General features: G+C 40.1%; 1 protein-coding gene across 1 annotated transcript in view; it reads right to left on the bottom strand.

Moving 5' to 3' along the window:
- Positions 1–18,090, bottom strand: part of kcnh5b (potassium voltage-gated channel, subfamily H (eag-related), member 5b) — a 131,447-nt gene that overhangs the window by 70,555 nt on the left and 42,802 nt on the right. Inside the window, exons 7-8 of the mRNA XM_061063571.1 lie at positions 16,669–16,826; positions 15,238–15,509 (exon numbers count right to left, since the gene is read on the bottom strand). Of these exons, the coding sequence (XP_060919554.1) occupies positions 15,238–15,509; positions 16,669–16,826 (430 nt within the window). The remainder of the gene's footprint in view (positions 1–15,237; positions 15,510–16,668; positions 16,827–18,090) is intronic.

Raw genomic sequence — 18,090 nt, forward strand, 5'->3', positions numbered from 1 at the left:
GGCTTTGCACAGCTTTACTGCTGCAGTGATAGATCAAAGCGGCGGCCCTTTCCCATTGCTTTGTGGTCTTAACCGTCCTCACCTCTGTGATCCAGGCGTCCTATTAAAAACACTTTCATACCTTTCTCTTCTGTGTTATTAAAAAAGAAAACCAACCTGGGTGACAGCAACAACAGAGGTTGATGATTTTATTTCTCTCTCCCAACATTTGTGAGGAAATGTCTTTCACCTTAACAAACACAAAGAAGAGCATAGTCATAGAGTTCAAAAGAGGAAACATTTCCCCCGCCTATTAAAATATGTAACAAACTAGAAGGTTTACAGTGTGGAGGTTTGATTTCACTCTGTGGTTTTTACCTATCAATCAAGAGCTGTGCTTTCTGTAACCTTTTCAGCTTGCCAGTGCTAGTGTCAGGAACAAGAATAAACTTAAGTGGCAGTGTCAGTTGGAGTGGGGAAGATTGTAGGAATTAGACAAAGCTGTTTCAGTTTAATAAAAAAAGGTCTTATACAAGAACTATGCAATCATTTTCAGACTGAAATCACCGCCTGTGCTCTGAAGTCCCTGTTATTCTGTTAAGTGCATGTTTCAGTCTCCTAACAAAGAAAAGAGATGGCAGAACCATCATTTTCAAATTCTCTGCGAACAGATCGTGGCCGTGGGTGTTATTATTATAGTTCAATGATTGTGATTTTAAAATCTATGAAAACAAGAAAGATGACTAGCTCCTCCTCTGGAAGTTGACAATTTCCCCATCTTCTGAAACATATTCAGACTTTGAATGGCCAACCAATACATGGCTGTCAAAAAAAAAAAAGAGAATTAATTTAATTCATGCTAACAAAATGCTCTACTGAGTATTCCACAAAGACTGAATATGAAAGCAAATAGCAATTTGTGAAACGTGTATTCAGCTTGCATGAGACATAAGTAGGTAATAATCTGATGCTGTTACAAAGGCCTGAGGGCTAACAGTGATATACTATTTCCTTTACATGATGTAGATTTTTACAACATCTCTGGGTTCTTTCTGTGGCTAGATTTTCTCTCTGTATTGACTCATCTCGGACTCAGACACTCCTGAATGTTGACTCAGCGGTTTACAAATTACCTCACATTGATCTGTTGGTTGTTGGTTTTTCACAAAGCTCCCACGAATCAGAATCCCTGCAGACTCAACAAATGTCTTATTGTATGGTTTGATTTTTTACATTTTGTTCCAGAATGGCATTTCTTTTTTACCTTTGGAACTGGACTTTAAAGTGAATGATAAGAACTCTCTATTTTGAGTCAGTAATAACAGTAAGACATATCTGCCAATACTTGATCTGTTGGGTTGAGCTGTGGAGCATACCGCTACAGTCAGAGGTTCAAATAAAGAGCAGCAACTAGCATTTGGAGTGGAGTGGAGCGTTTATCAGATGAGACAGCCCAGGTGAAGATGTTAACATTAGTCATATGTGATGAAATACCAAAACAATCACAGAAAACCAGATTGCCTTGTTTCATAATCAAACCCCAACAGGTTGGGGATTCTTCACCAATCCACCTCTTAATATCACAATTCCTTTGAGAATGAGATCAGACTACTGGAGATTGTTTTATGTTGAGATGATAAAGTTATAAGACTAGTCAAGCATAGAGACTTTTAAACTTCCTGTGACTTGGCGTCAAAAAGAAGTAAATATTGTTAAGACGGCTGTGACGCAGGAGTAGAACTCATCTGAAGATCAACAGTACTCCGGTCAGATAATGAACCTCATATTGCTCCCAAAGGCATAACTGTACCTGTTTGCTTTTTGGTATATTAGGTTAGATCCTGATTGGAAGGTTGGCTGGCGAGGTGGCCTCCATGCACCAGCTAGTCAACAAAATAAAACAGTTCTTGATTTGCCAAACTTGGCAAGACAATATAAAACAGACCTCTGGCAATGCTGTTTGTTGAGACATCCTGAGCAATACCAGATGCTATGTTGTTTTTCTTGATTTATCACAATTTACAAAAGAAAGAAATGATCCCATTTAACCCTAGTTCTCCTGTGTACTTTATCGGTCTCCTTGATCACCAGACACCTCAGGGGTTGACTCATCCCTCTGGTATTTTTCTTTTGCTGCAGGTTTCGGGGGCCTCTATTCCCAGACCAAAGGAAACCTAAATGAAAAAAAGGCATCCACTCAGTGCAGAATACTTAGCTTCTCCAGCAGAGTGAATGTACAACAGAAACTAATCTATCATGACAAGCTGCTGTATTTCTGCACACAGCAATACAGTACAGTTATGTGTGTCAGTGGAGCTGCTTGAACAGGAGCATAAGGGCTGAACAAGTATTTATGGTTCCATTGTTATTTGTGATGCTCATTTTACAGCATCACAAAAAAAAGGTGTCCCTTTACATTACATGCTGCCTCATGAAGGTTCTACACTCTTTATATACGGTGTGTATGAAGGGCTGTCATGATGCCGGAATTCTAAACCTCCATACAATACTAGTCAAATCAAACAATTTCGATCCACAGCGAGGAAAACTGGGGAAAAAACGTGATGGTGTCAAAACGTTGCCAATGTTGTTTTCCCATTTTAGAGAGAATCACCTCCTCTGCTCTGTGTCTCTTTGTCAGTGACATAAACAGAACTCTGACTTAAGAATCATCAGTCTTTGTCAGCCTGGGAATTTGAATGGAACCTGCCGCTTTCTCTTGCAGCAGCATTGGGTTAAAAAAATGTGACTGAAGATATGATATCATCGTTGCTGTGGTTTTTATAAATGGAGATTGTAACATTTTAAAACACAAAAGTAACGTAAGTACTTGTAAGTAAGTGTCGGAAAGGTTGACAACCTTGTGTGAACTATAAAGAACAAGGTAAACATTCCAAACCGGAACGGAGCACAGTTCAGACTAAAAACTCAAAAGTCAGATTTTTGAAGAATGAACACTTTGCTTTGGTACTCCTGTTAGAGTAGCTATACGGGCACTTCATGTTGGCACAGTCTCAATGTTGCTTCTGGAGGAGAATGTCAATTTTGTCAAGTGTCCCATCTTAGTGAAACACTTTATTAAGTTGTTTTTTGGGGGCAAATGTTTAATGTTTGGTACCAGATTATTTAAAAATGATTATATTTATATATAAAGAAGAAAAAAATATGTTTTGTGTCTTTTTTGGAGAACAACATATGAAATTTGGCAATCTTTCACAAGAACTGAGAAAGAAGACACTGTTACAACCTTTTGATGTTAATGTATGCGTTCTCAGTTTAGACTATAACGCGTTATCAGCGCAGATGGAGGCTGTTTCTATGAGGGGAACACAGTGAACTGTAAATATTACTGATCATTTGTAAAAGGTGTTTTATACCCCCTGCCGAGTGTGACTACGTGCTGAAGGTGGAATTAGCCATGAGTTGCCACGACACCTTTTATTATTCAAGTATTCTTCTACAACTTGCTAATGCTGTTATGTATATCATATAACTATATGCAGATTAAAATCAGCTGTTATGCTGATCGCTTTTAAAAGGTGCTGATTAAAATTGTATGGTCACCTAAATGTTCACTTATGTCTGTGCAGTGCTGTGTGTTAATGTGCATGTATTTATGCATGTGTGTAGAGTATATACTGTATATATATATATATACAGTATATAGTATATGTTTTTGATGGTTTACGTGTGCTTTTCTTAGTTTTTTTTATCTACGTTAATTGGCATGGGTTTTCCTTTGGTGAGTTAAATATGATTTCTGGCCTCTAACTGGGAGTTGTGCTTTGGCCCAGAAAAGCTTTTCATGTCTTTTGCTGATGGTGGCAGTTACAGTTAAGTGGTCCATTAATCCCTGAACTGTCTTTGACAAACAGGGTGTAAGACATGTTGGAGGACAGCTGGGAGGACAGCTGGGAGAGACGAACAGAGGGGAGGTATGGAGGAGGAGTCGTACAGATCGGCCTCTAGTAGGAAGAGGAGTCGTTCAGATATCAGTGTACACACAGTCCTTTGGTTCAGGCTGGGTCGATTATATGAGGAGACGGCGGACAGCCAGAGTGACTGGAGGACAAACGAACACAACAACAGAGGACAGAGGGACAGATTGACAGATGAGAGGTGACAGAAGTTCTCGAGACAGTACAGAAGTAAGAGAGAGAGAGACGAATGTTGGTTCTGTTCTGATCTGATAAACATCTCCGACTCATTACATCGTTTTTTTTTTGTTGTGTGTTTTTAACTTTTTTTAATTATTATTCTTTTTTTGAACTGCCCAATCTCCGGTCCACTTGGTGGCAGAAATCCGCCTATAAACTGGTTCACCAACAGCCAGTTAACACGAAAAAATATAGAAGAAGAGTTATCACACTTGATAGGTGTAAAATGTTCGGTCGGGTCCAAACTGACTGTTTTTTTGTTTAGAGTCAGTCAGTGTTGATATGCTTTTTAAATTATGTTGACGTTTCTATTTTTTATTAGTCAGCCAGAAAAAGAAAAAAAAGGAACACTCTGTCCCTGAAACGATGCTCTTCTTTCCTGATGGATGACAGTTTGCAGTCGAGTCTGGACAGATGTTCTTTTTCGGGCCTACACCACAATCTAACAATGAGTGAGTCTTTGTATCATCAGGCTTCAGTGTAAAGACACATTTGTCAGATCACATGGTTTTCATTTTCCTGACATTTCTCAGAGTCAAGACAGTGGTAACCGCGGTTAACCGGTCATCCCTACATCCAACACAAATCAAGCAACACAGAATAAGTCAGTTTTAACAAGGTCGAGTAAAGGGATGTACGTTTTAAAGCTCAGGGGTTAAACAAGAAGTTGGAGTTGTAAGCAAATATGTTGGAACGTGAGTAAATGTTTGTGTGGTCCTCAACTGTGTAATGTTTTTTTTTTTTTGCATTAAGTGCTGCATAACATGATGCCAAAGTGTTATATGGTTCATAATGTTTTACAATTTACAAGATACTTTCACCTTCGCTGGTCATTAAAGAGCTCTTCGGTGTTTTCTCAGTGCCTCACACGCATCCTGAATCCAAATCACTGTTTTAAAATCAAAATAGTGTAGGCCTACTTAAAATTCACAACATCAGCGAGTGGCTTGGATGAAAGTTGGGTAATTTGGCACACATTGAGACTACAACAAAATCATTTTTTTTGGAATTGTTTTAGAAAAGATAGGACCCGATGTTTTAACCAGAATTTAAAACCAGAACAGGAAGGTCAGAAATTGTAGTTATTAGATGGACGTATTATTTTCTTTCACATCCTGGTTTATTTATCTTGTATCAATCTGGGAACAAATTGGGAAGCATCATCCAACTTCATCTGACGGATGATATATGCCTCTGGAAACAGATGCCAATTTCTTGGTCTACAGCTGCACAAACATTTGAGTTGGAAAGGTTATCTTTGCATGAATTTGAGTCGTTTTGTGCCTCTATGTTCACTGAAAGTCATTTTAACTGTGGCGTATGAATCTCCCCTACCCTATGGTCCAGCTTTCCGATACAATGCATGCTTTTATTCTTCATCTTAGAATACTTTCCTTGATTATCCCGTAATTTGTCCGTGTTCCTGTCTTGAGACATTCAAGAACTTGGGTCCTGTAGCTTCCTGTATCTTGTTAGCTTAAAGGTTTCCTCTCATCAAAAGTATAAGCGAATGAACTCTTCCAGACACATATTGCCCTGCCAAACTCATTGCCCCCACTCTTGATGTGTCAGTGGTTAAAAGAAAATCAACCACAGGGCTAAACTGGCTGGCCATTTTACCCCAGGACTTCTGTGTCTCCAACAGAGAGCATTTGTCAGGCGAGATTAACTTTGAAATGAAGAATAGGGCCAGAGAGGAGTATAAACAGGCAGTGAATCTGACATGCAGCACTTGACCCACACTTGGTCTTTGGTCCCCATCTTTCATTCTTTCCTCTCGTTTTCATTCTCCCAACTCTTGTCTTTTTTCCACAATGGAATCTTTGCTCTGAGGCTATCGTTGTTTCATGCAAAAGTTTAGGCAAATATCTGACAACTCACCAAAAAGGATTTCTTTCAGAATAAATACATATTTGATGGAGTAATTGGTTAACTTAGTCAGGTTTTCTGTCCGTCTCTGACATGCAGCATGCTGCTTTGATTGATAGAGGTAGAGAGAAAGTATTGTGTAGAAGTCTGATAAATCAATCACTGTGATCTGCTGAGTCTGACAGATCCTGACACCGTTCTGCCAGGTGACAGCCTGAACAATGGCCTCTAACATTATTTGCTGAAGGTTAAGGTTTCATTTCACCTCTGCCTTTGTTATTGAGGTCTACAAATAGCCTGATGATCAACTTAAGGAAAATGCATCACAGGCCATTGTTAATTTTTCAGCTAAAACCTTCAGTCACCTCAGTTCTATCTATAAGGTGTAAAACAAATAACTTGTGATAAATGATTTTGTACAACAGTATCACAGTGTCAGAACTGTATTTTCTATTTGTTCAAGGCTATTTAATCAACTTCCTCGACATACACTTAAAGCAGGAATTTTTGGCGAAAATGTCATAAGTATCTTCTCAGGAGATTTTCTACCTTTTTAGCGTAACATTTCTTTATCTTAAAGCCTTGAAGTTCCTCAATAACTGCTCCCACTTCTAGAAAATTGCAGCAGTGCAGAAATCCTATGATGATGACCCAATATCTGTCATCTTCAATGAATCACTTACTTAGGCTAGTGCTGATGAGACAGAAAGAAACCCATAATCTTTTTTAAAGAGCAACCCTAAGAGATTGGATGAAACCATGTCCAGACTTGATGCAAAAGAAGCCAAGGTATTTTTTACTCCACAAATCAATCTTCCCAAAAACCTACATTACCCACAATGCAACCCAACAACAGAGACAGTCACGATATGTTGGAGGTTTTTTTGGCAGCTAGCTTCAAGTTGCGATAAAGAACAAAACTAAATACATTTGTTAAGCTTACTCCCCGTTTTTATATTAAAACATTAAGACTTAAGTGACATCACTTAAGGACATTTACCAGTTCTGCTGAGCTCCCAAGGGAGCCACAAATGACTCTTAAAGACTTTTTCTCACATGCATTAATACTCACCAAAAACGAAATACTTTTTTGCTCTGCCTTTCAGTCATTTATCCTCTCATTGTCAAAGTGAGGAATACGTGTAATCAAGGGTGTGTCAGTACCATAGACTGTATAAAACATGGACTCGGCCTCAGTGACGTCATCGGTTTCAGAAGCGGTGGTCGCCATATTCAAAATGCTTTCTCCAACTAGCTTTCGACCAATCCAGAAACAGTCAAAGAGGAGGCATTAAGGCGGGTCTTAGCCTCCTGGCAAACAGCTACAAGGCCCCCACCTGTCAATTAAATCAGTGACGACCCTAATTATGCAAACGTATGCAAGACTGTCAGCATTAAAACAATCCAAGCAAATTATTTGTTCTGCATGTAGATTTTAGGAATATTGAAATGAGCTATACTGAGACCAAAATGTTTTCTGTTTTCTTTTTGCACCAGGCTGTAAACATGTTTATTTCTGCTGTAAAAATGTTAATAAGGAGATTCCTCAAGCGGACACTCAAGGAATTGCAGTTTTTGGCTTTGGCTTGGTTTTTTGACACGGGTGGTTGTTGCTTGGTCGACACTGTGACATCACTGTGGGTTGTGGTTACTGGTGCAAAAAAAGCACACTTCAAACTTCTCCAAACTCTAAGTTAATGGTAAGAAGAGCAACGGGGATATATTTAAAAATGCATGAAATCAGTTTGCAGAGTGCTATTAGATGCTGCAAAGCTGTTTCTTTTTAAAACAGAAAGTCAGGGAGTGGTTTGCTGTGGGTGTTTAGCATTCACGGTTGCCAATAGTGCCACAGTGGTGACCCATACAGTAACTGCTAATTGGCTCATAAGTGCTTTGTGATATGTGGGAAGAAAATAAAAACTTTGGAAGTGAGACTAACTAATATTTATCCCAGCAGAATGAGCAGATGGCCCTCCTGGTAAATTACAGCACAATAAAGACAAAGCAAGTGTCACGCTCGAGGAGGATAAACATCAGCCAACCTTATTTTTCCCAACCTGGACACCTACAGTATCTCACAAAAGTGAGTACACCCCTCACATTTCTGCAAATACTTTATTATATCTTTTCATGGGACAACACTGAAGAAATTACACTTTAATACAATGTAAAGTAGTCAGTGTACAGCTTGTATAACAGTGTAAATTTACTGTCCTCTCAAAATAACTCAACACACAGCCATTAATGTCTAAACCGCTGGCAACAAAAGTGAGTACACCCTGAAGTGAAAATGTCCAAATTGGGCTCAATTAGCCATTTTCCCTCCCCGGTGTCATGTGACTCGTTAGTGTAACAAGGTCTCGGGTGTGAATGGGGAGCAGGTTTGTTAAATTTGGTGTTATCACTCTCTCACTCTCATGGCAAAGAACTCTCTGAGGATCTGAAAAAAAGAGTTGTTGCTCTACATAAAGATGGCCTAGGCTATAAGAAGATTGCCAACACCCTGAAACTGAGCTGCAGCACGGTGGCCAAGACCATACAGCGGTTTAACAGGACAAGTTCCACTCAGAACAGGCCTCGCCATGGTGGACCAAAGAAGTTGAGTGCATGTGCTCAGCGTCATATCCAGAGGTTGTCTTTGGAAAATAGACGTATGAGTGCTGCCAGCATTGCTGCAGAGGTTGAAGGGGTGGGGGGTCAGCCTGTCAGTGCTCAGACCATATGCCGCACACTGCATGAAATTGGTCTGCATGGCTGTCGTCCCAGAAGGAAGTCTCTTCTAAAGATGATGCACAAGAAAGCCCGCATACAGTTTGCTGAAGACAAGCAGAATAATGACATGGATTACTTGAACCATGTCCTGTGGTCTGATGAGACCAAGATAAACTTATTTGGTTCAGATGGTGCCAAGTGTTTGTGGCGGCAACCAGGTGAGGAGTACAAAGACAAGTGTGTCTTGCCTACAGTCAAGCATGGTGGTGGGAGTGTCATGGTCTGGGCCTGCATGAGTGCTGCCGGCACTGGGGAGCTACAGTTCACTGAGGGAACCATGAATGAGAACATGTACTGTGACATACTGAAGCAGAGCATGATCCCCTCCCTTCGGAAACTGGGCGAAACAGGAGTGGAAGAGGATTCCAGTGGCAACCTGTGAAGCTCTGGTGAACTCCATGCCCAAGAGGGTTAAGGCAGTGCTGGAAAATAATGGTGGCCACTCAAATTAATGACACTTTGGGCCCAATTTGGACATTTTCACTTCGGGGTGTACTCACTTTTGTTGCCAGCGGTTTAGACATTAATGGCTGTGTGTTGAGTTATTTTGAGGGCACAGTAAATTTACACTGTTATACAAGCTGTACACTGACTACTTTACATTGTAGCAAATTGTAATTTCTTCAATGTTGTCCCATGAAAAGATATAATAAAGCATTTGCAGGAATGTGAGGGGTGTACTCACTTTTGTGAGATACTGTATCATATGTATTAACGGCTTATAACTAAGCTGGAAAGCTTCAGTAAATGATTTATCGGCCATTAACGCAGCGGTGGTATATGAAACTTATTAATTCTTAAGGAGCCCATATCATGCCCTTTTTGGGGTTCGTATATTTAATCTATGTACCTACTAAAGTATGTTCACAATAGCTAAAGTTCGAAAAAAAAAGTGTACTGCCGCTCCATGCACCGGCTCGCTTCTGACTCTCTCTCTAAGGCTCTGAAGTGCCCACGTTCAGAGTCCCCACGTGTGCCAAGTCTGATCTGATCGGTCGGCCTGTCGGCTCTGCCGTAATTGGTCAGTCGCTCAGCCACTCTGGCTCCGAGGGCCGGGGAGCAAAAACATTAGCACCTTAGCACTACTGTGCTACCGCAGGCTACGGCATATCGTGGGCGTGCCACAGAAGTTAACGGGCATACAACATGAGCTGCTGGGCTTGCCACAACGGGCTTAGATCAGTGATCTCACACTGACAAGACGTCACACTGACACATTTTTATGGAGGGGGGCTAGAACCGAGCATTACATGCAGCTAACAGGAGGACGTAGGAGAAGCCGCGTTTCCGCGGACTTTGTATTTTTGCACATAGATGTGCCTAAACATGCACAGGAGACTTGGAAAACACACTAAAGAGCATATAAAACCAGAAAAAGCATAATATGGGCTCCTTTAAAGGAGCCTTGTCTGCTGCAGCTCAACAATGTTGTAAAGAGGATCATTTGTATCATACTGCACTGTTATAGTCGTGGAACAATCTGCAAAACAAGCTAAATGTCTGTCTGTCTCACACATCAGCTCTCAGTCGCAAAGATCAGAAATCTGCCCACACAGCCTGTCGATGGTCGTCCACGCCAGGAAGACTATCAGTCACAGCCAGACAGAAGTGACACTGAGGAGCATGTCATGTCGCTGTATTGTTTACTAGCAAGCTGAGGCTGCTTGCTGTCCAGTTGCCAGAAAACAAACAATATGGAGAACAGCCCAGGGAGGTTCTGGCTCAGCCCGATACTAAACTCCACGATAGAAAAAAGGTTGCACCGGGACAAAAACACTGTTGTTCCAAAATGAGATTTGGCTGTTTTAAAACGCTTGTTTTCACCCAGCATCTCTTATCAACATAGTCCTTTATAAAAATGGCTTAAGCATAACATTTTGCACAGACAGGATCCTCTGGAGTTCTGGCAAATTGAAAATTGGCTTTAAGGTTTGTACAACAGGAGGAACACTGGTGTTCCCGGCCAAACACTTAAAGGAATAATGTGAAAACACTTGAACGCCTCTAAAAATAAAAACTGGCTATTTGCCTTGTGTTTCTGGACTCACAAGTTGTTTATAGTTTGTACGTCTTGTTCCTGTAGATTTCTGGGCAAATGCAGACAATATGATGGATACTTTGCAAGTACAGTTTGTTCTTATAGGAGAGAGAGCTTCTTTTTGGACCCATAATGCTCTGTTATTTCTCTGTGCCTGTATGAACTAAGCCTTGATCTTTGTGCATCCACATGAGCCGCCACAAAAAGAGGGATCCACTGATTTCTGCTTCACAAAACTTGGCAAGAGTTGAAAGTTCTTCTGCTTCAAAATGCTGAGGGGCACTGTGGGAAGAGTGACCAGCAAAAAGATGAAAGAAGATAGACTTCAATCGAGACCTAATTGCGTGTAACCAAATTATTACAACTTAAATATTTTTTGAAAGTAACCAAGCTCTGGTGTTGAGAAAAGAAGCTAATGCTGAAGTGCAAAAGACTGCAGTTCCATGAGTGTCTGCATGAGGCCGGCTCAAAAAACTAAGGAATCCTATATTAAAATGCCTATCTTTAAAGCAGAAATAAATATACCGACAGACTGCTGCAAAAAAATGTTTTGGTCTTAATTGCTAATTTCTTTATCAGTACATACTGTGTAGAGGTGATTTTTTAAATCAAACATAACTTTTGGTCAGATTAAGGGTTAAGGTTAAGGCACCAGTCTGAATCATAAACAAGGGTGGGGAGCTCCAATGTTGTTATCAGGACTGTTATAGTTCAGGCTGGAGCTCAGTGGATGTTTTTACACCTACAATGTAACAAACCATGCAGGTCTATCTTTAAGGTACTTTTTTATCGTACCTTTATATTTAACATCCGAACGTTTGTCATTCTCCTTGTAAGGGGGTGGCGGGGTGCACCCTAGTGCCCTCAGTTGACCAGCTGCCACTACTCGTGTAAGAATCAGATATGTTAGAATCATATCTAGCAACCCGACCTCCAGCCTCTTCCTTCTGCTACAGTATACAACTTTCTTTTCTTGCTATAAAAATCACTAAATACAGATTCAGGGTACCCTGGGCTGCACACACGTGCAACACCGCTCATTTGTGTAGAGCAGCAGATAGACCAAAATGAAGGCACAGACTTAATGCTTTGTAAAGGACAAAAGTCGTTGAGAGAATTTTAGAAAAAGAAAAAAAAATAGGCCAATAAACATAATATCTATGAATATCTGAGTGAATGTTTTTTGTGACAACAATACACCGAGCAACAAAATAAACAGCCCATGGAAACAGAAACTCTATTCCTATTCACATGGTGTAACAGATTTCGAGGAATCATTTCCCTGTTGCTCCATCAACACAGAATCGTTTCCGAGTTTATTGAGCAGAAAACAACAAATCTAAAAACGGTTCCATATCAGCAGGTTTGCATGTTGGCAGATTATTTGCATGATGAGACAAAGCGAGCGCTCCTCATGACTGTCCAAGCATACTAAATGTGTTGAATAATGTACAGCTGCTTATGGCCTGAAGGCAGGAAGCTTTCAGGACAAAACACAACGTACAAACAGGTCGAACAACTGCGGAAGAAAACAAGAGGAAAAAAAAAAGACAGGTACGAGATTGCAGGTGCAGGTACATCTGGAATGCTAATCAGTCATTTGGGAACAAAAAATGCATATACCTTACACATTAGCACACAATTAAGTAATAAGATATTCACATTAATATATATTTTGGTACCCCTTCCTTTTAGGGTCCCCAAATTACCAGGTATTAATCCAGTAATTGCATGGTCATTATGGTGTACTATCACTGGAAATACAGGGAAACTACAGCTGAATTACAAAGAAAAACCTCCAGTATTACCAATAACTTCAGTTAAGTACCAGGTAGTTCTGACTGGTTTCAGATGATAATAACTCAGATATCATTGTGTGCATTCCAGGACACTAGGAAACAATTTCATAGAAATGCCCCACACATTTTATTTTGTCCTGTTAAGAATTTAAGATAACACTCTAATAGATTACTTTGATTATTATGGTTATTGTCCCTGACCGTATCTGTTAATGATTCATTTACCTCAGAAACTATGAAGAATTACATCAGTACTTTCCTTACCTGTTATTGATCACTCACCACAAACTTGTCGCATGTAGGTTAGTAAAACATCTATAGTTACTCAGTAAGTTAGCTGGTACTGATTTGTAAAAGGAAGGGTTACCACAGAGACCTAACAGCATATCCGTCCAGTCGGGATGACATACCAACATCTTATTTTTTTAATGAAATGAATGCAGTTGCATGTCTCCTTAACTTTGAACCAATCCTCAAAACAACTTTTCTGTTTGTTTTCCTCCGTCAAAACCTCAAGGGAGCCACTTGGTAGAAAAAAAAGAAGTACTCAAAGTAAGAATATGTACTTTGAGTTTTGCAGACTCTACATAAACTTTAATAATTGATGCACTGAAAGCAAGTGTTCCTGCAGGATATAGACACAAGCGCCATCAGGCCAGCAGAGAGAAACACTTTTGTTGTAAATTTGCCACTTTTGGAAAAACAAATCTCCCAAATCAGACTGCAAGTGTTCCACTACGAAAGAGTGTAAAACCATGACTACAAGATATAAAACAGCAAATATGCTGTTAAGAGCAGAAAGTATGAATCTCCTGATATTTCCACTGGAAGCTGCTTAAGATCCAGACAGTTTCAACAATAACAACCCAAGAATAACTGATAGTATTTAAGTGGACTGATGAGAGGGGCACAAACAGTATTAGGTAGTTGGTCATGAGGTTAGGGCTGATCTCTGTATGTTTAGTTTCTTTGGAGAAACCATGATGAAGAGAAAATCACATGCTATTCGATTTTACTCCCAACCCCTCAGAAAATCTGGAGGGACTCATCTGTGGCTAGAAAATCTTCAATTTGCATGTAGCTGCAAACTATGAACCTTCAACATTTATCGACCTTGTTGATGCAACATGAAGGTGCTGTTTAAAATGTTTACAGTAAGGGCAGGTTGATAAAAGTCCATCATTAACAAAAATACTAATCTAAGGATCTGATGTGAACTGCAGTCCAAATACAAACATGGGGGGGGACACACTAAATCAAAGACCTCATAAAAACTACTATGTGTCTATGTAATAAGTCATAAAGTAAATGTGTTGTAAGATTCAGCTCAAATGCTTGACAATAGTTAAGGAGTGATAATGGTTCAATTTCACTGCATGGAATGGATAAGAACTCCAGTCTTGTCGCACAAATTTAATTTGTGAAGCTTTGCAACAAATTGAAAGATGAATCCTGTTAAATAAACTTATCTTTTGTCTACAATATACTGAAGTTAGGGATTTTTTCTACTCGAGACACTGAAATTTGTTGTAGAGTTAAACCATATCTGTTACAAAAAGAAGCTGGGATACAAAAGCTATTTTCCCGCCTCACTGTTACCCACTCACATCTTATGGCTCCCTCGTTTGTTACGATGATTTCTCAGATTAACCACAGGCAGCTCAGTTTGCTATTAATCATGTCTGTCACATGCTCTCTTTTATTATTCTGCTCAGTTTTCGGCTTCTTTCATCGTCAGTGTGGAGTCTCCTGCTGTGCAGATCTGTGTGCAGCCTCTGTGTGCCGTACAACTGAATTAACAACAACGCTCCAGCTAACAAGCTCCATTAAATCTGCCCCAACATTTCCGTATAGTAAAACGGATAATGTAAAAAAGAAAAAAATGTGAGGTGTCATTGGTGGTAACTTTAAAGGAGTTCAATTATTCTGATCCATATTTAAATACATATAATGTTACAATGTTGGATGTCCATACTAAACCTCAGCAACGTTTTTTTTTTTTTTTTTTTTTTTTTTTTACACAAGATACACATTTGTTGACATAATCCCAGGACGTAGTTTCCTTCTGCTATAAATGAGATGTCACAAGAACTCTGCAAGACTCCGCAAGAGATGGAGCAATGCTATAGGACACGCCCAGCCAAAAAATGTCTCAAAATGACCCTTCGACTGCAAAAGTAGCTGGCCAATCGGAGGAAAGTGGGAAGGGGGACCTCAAACAGACAGCAGCTGAAATGAACCCTTTTGCTCCTGCTGTGGATAAGGATTACTAGAACCTCATTTAGTGGAAATTGTCTAATGAATCAATCACTGAAACACAAATCAACATTTTAACTGTAAGCTACATTGGTTACCAGCAAGTAGTGAAACTTTTACACAGCACAAAAATTTGCTTCAAACTAACATCAACACATTATCAAAAACTCCACCACCAGAATTCCCTAAAGGTAGCAGCCTCAGTTGATTTCCTCTCCGTATACAACATTGCACAGCAGTACAGTGTTATCTCCTGAATCAAACTGACCTAGTGTACTTTTTCACGCTCTGAAATGCAACAAACCAAAACATCTGATACAGCCGGGCCTCCAGCAAGCCACAGCTGCAACACATATCTCATACTCACATCCCACCATCATCATGGCCACAGAGAAGATCTTCTCCCCGTCCGTAGAGGGGGCTATGTTTCCAAAGCCGATGGTCGTCAGGCTGGTCATGGTGAAATACAAAGAGGTGATGTACAGAGAGTCTTTCCCAGGGCCGCCCTCCCATTGGCCCGATCCACTGGCGTTGTAGCGGTAAGGTGATCCGATGTTGATAGCTAGCTGGTAGAGCCAACTGTCCATCTTTATGGTGTTGGTTGCTTCATCGATGACCTCATAGTCTCCTATACTGTACCTAATGAGGACAATGTCAGAAGAATGAGTCTGTTAAGTAGGAATGATGGGAGTTTAAAGCTCCTGTGAGGAATTTGAGCTAAATATGAAACAGACTGGAATTAATACCGATGCCTTTTACGACCAACAAAAGCAAACAATACCAAGAGCTTTAAGATTTACTGTTTTTGTACAGTTATTTATGTTGCCTTAAATTGATGCCGCGGGGAAAGGTGTAAGACAAAATGATTAACATTCACTAGAAACAGCCTAAACAGCCAGAATTAAATAATATGTTTCAAAACAAGTCAAAACCTCCCAGCAGTCAGTGTAATATGTAACCAACGCCACAGGCAGCAATTTAGTTTCCCATTCAAATGTAATTGGCAAAACAAATTAGTAATAGATAAATAAGAGGAGGCGAGGTTGCCTGTCTTTAAAAAAAGTGCATTAAAGCAGAGAACTGATGCACGTCCTTGTAACTAGAGGACAAAACTCCCCCTCAAACACCAAAAATGTCTTGATCCTTCCATTATTTATGCACAGTATGTCTAATATAAACTTAAAGTCTCTTCATTTGCTTTATGAATATGAGACAAGCTACTTAGTGATCCTTAAATCTGGTTATTAAAACCATTAATCATTTATGTAAGAGCAGACTGTGGAGCATAAATAAGACTCACTTAGGTCTGTCAAGGCTCATATTCTGTTATTACAGTCATTTATTTTTCACATTCATCTTAATATGAAAACTTAACGCAGCTTTGGGGGATGAAATCAGCTGTTCTGTTTGGACGTTTATGTCAAGTTAAACTGCTAATTTGACCTCAGACTCAGTCTTAAAGCAGGAGAACAATCATTGGTGTCTTGCTTGTTAATAAAAGAATGATTACAATGGGTTCGGCTTTCCTTTGTGGGAGCAGAAAGCATTTGTTATCAGCCATAAATAAATGTTGTTAGACAGAAGAAGAGAAAAAAAACAGCGCTTGCAATTAGACAAAACAGCAGCAGATGATTTGTAATGTACAGATGGGGAGGACAATATTTAGCATACAGAACTAATTAGGAACAGTTTGAAAAACAAGTCAAATCACAGCAGCCAGCAGGAGATTTTTAATGTCACCAAACTACGAGGAAATCGACAGTCTTTTAATGACTGTTTACAAAGAAAAACTGTTTACCAGATGCAGGCAAGCCAGTGAGCCACCAGTCCGAACACGCACACCAGCAGCACCAAAACAGCTGCTCCATACTCCAGGTAGTGGTCCAGTTTCCGGGCCACACGGCCCAAACGCAGCAGGCGGACCACCTTCAGAGAGCTGAACAGGCTGCTGATGCCCTGAGGGGGAGGAAGGGAGGGAGGGAGTGTAGAATGGAGAGAGATTTGTTTATAGAATTGATAGCAGTGGAGAGGAGGGGGGGGGGGGGGGGGGGGGTCGTAAAAAGAAACAGAGAACGAGATAAATGAGAAAAGGTGAAGCATGGAGAGAGGAGACAAGGATATAGGAGATGGAAGAATGAGAAATGTAGGAAGGAGGTTTAAGGGGAAGTGAAGGAGAGAGAAAAAGAATAAAGTTAATGTGTGGTTGGAGTTGTTCAAAAAGTCAATATCCAGGTTTAGTGTTAGTACAGAGGACAGTGTGCAGCAAGGCCTGGAGCATCGACAACATGTTGTGTCTTTGCCTTATGTGACAGGTCAGTGCGTCTGAATAGGATAAAGTCAACAAATAGAACCAGTGCTCGACTCAGCTGATTTACTGGACATGTTGGACCTTTCTCTTTCAGCCTTGATGTGTTATGAGGCCATTTAACAGCTAAGACATAGCTGCAAGGAAAGTATGTAGAATAAAACTCACTATCTTATACACAAGCACACACACAGACACACACACACAAACACACACACACACACACACACACAAGACTTTAGTTTATTGGCTCAATATGCTCCTAGCCTTATTCAAGACTGCCTGTTCAATGCTCGATATTTATGTCCCTGTGACATCTCCACTTCACTATGAATGACGTGCGGTCGTAAAGGGGGGGGATAAAGTAATCCCAGCGCTGTCCTGCCATTGAAGGTTGGAACAGAGGCGTTACAGTACAGGGGCATCAGGGGGAGAACACTGTCTGTGTGTGTGCATAATCTGACTGTGTGTGTGTGTGTGTGTGTGTGTGTGTGTATGTGGAGCTCCTGCAGTTTCTCTACACATTGTACTTCCAATGACGCCGCTACGCAAGGTGAATTCACAGACTCGGACACACTTATGGAATCAATATGAATGTAGAGACGTAATGATGGTGCACTTTCTTTAAAGTGCTGTTCAAAATCCCACTCTGCAAAAGATAACTATTTTTAAACAAATGATCTAATAACATCACATGTGTACGTCCTGTAGCCGCTTGTTACAGTATAAAATTGAACTCTGTCACCCTTTTTATGTGACATACACTAGTAAAACTTTGCAATTTCCGGGGTTGCATCTTTACATCATAATGAATATTCCTGCTGTACATCATGTTATGATCTGTAATTCATCCTGAAAAAGTTTAAACAGAGCTTACCAGCACAGTGTTAGTTTGTATTAATACATGTGAAAGGT

This window comes from Labrus mixtus, chromosome 18 (assembly GCF_963584025.1).
Source record: "Labrus mixtus chromosome 18, fLabMix1.1, whole genome shotgun sequence".
Lineage (NCBI taxonomy): Eukaryota > Metazoa > Chordata > Actinopteri > Labriformes > Labridae > Labrus > Labrus mixtus.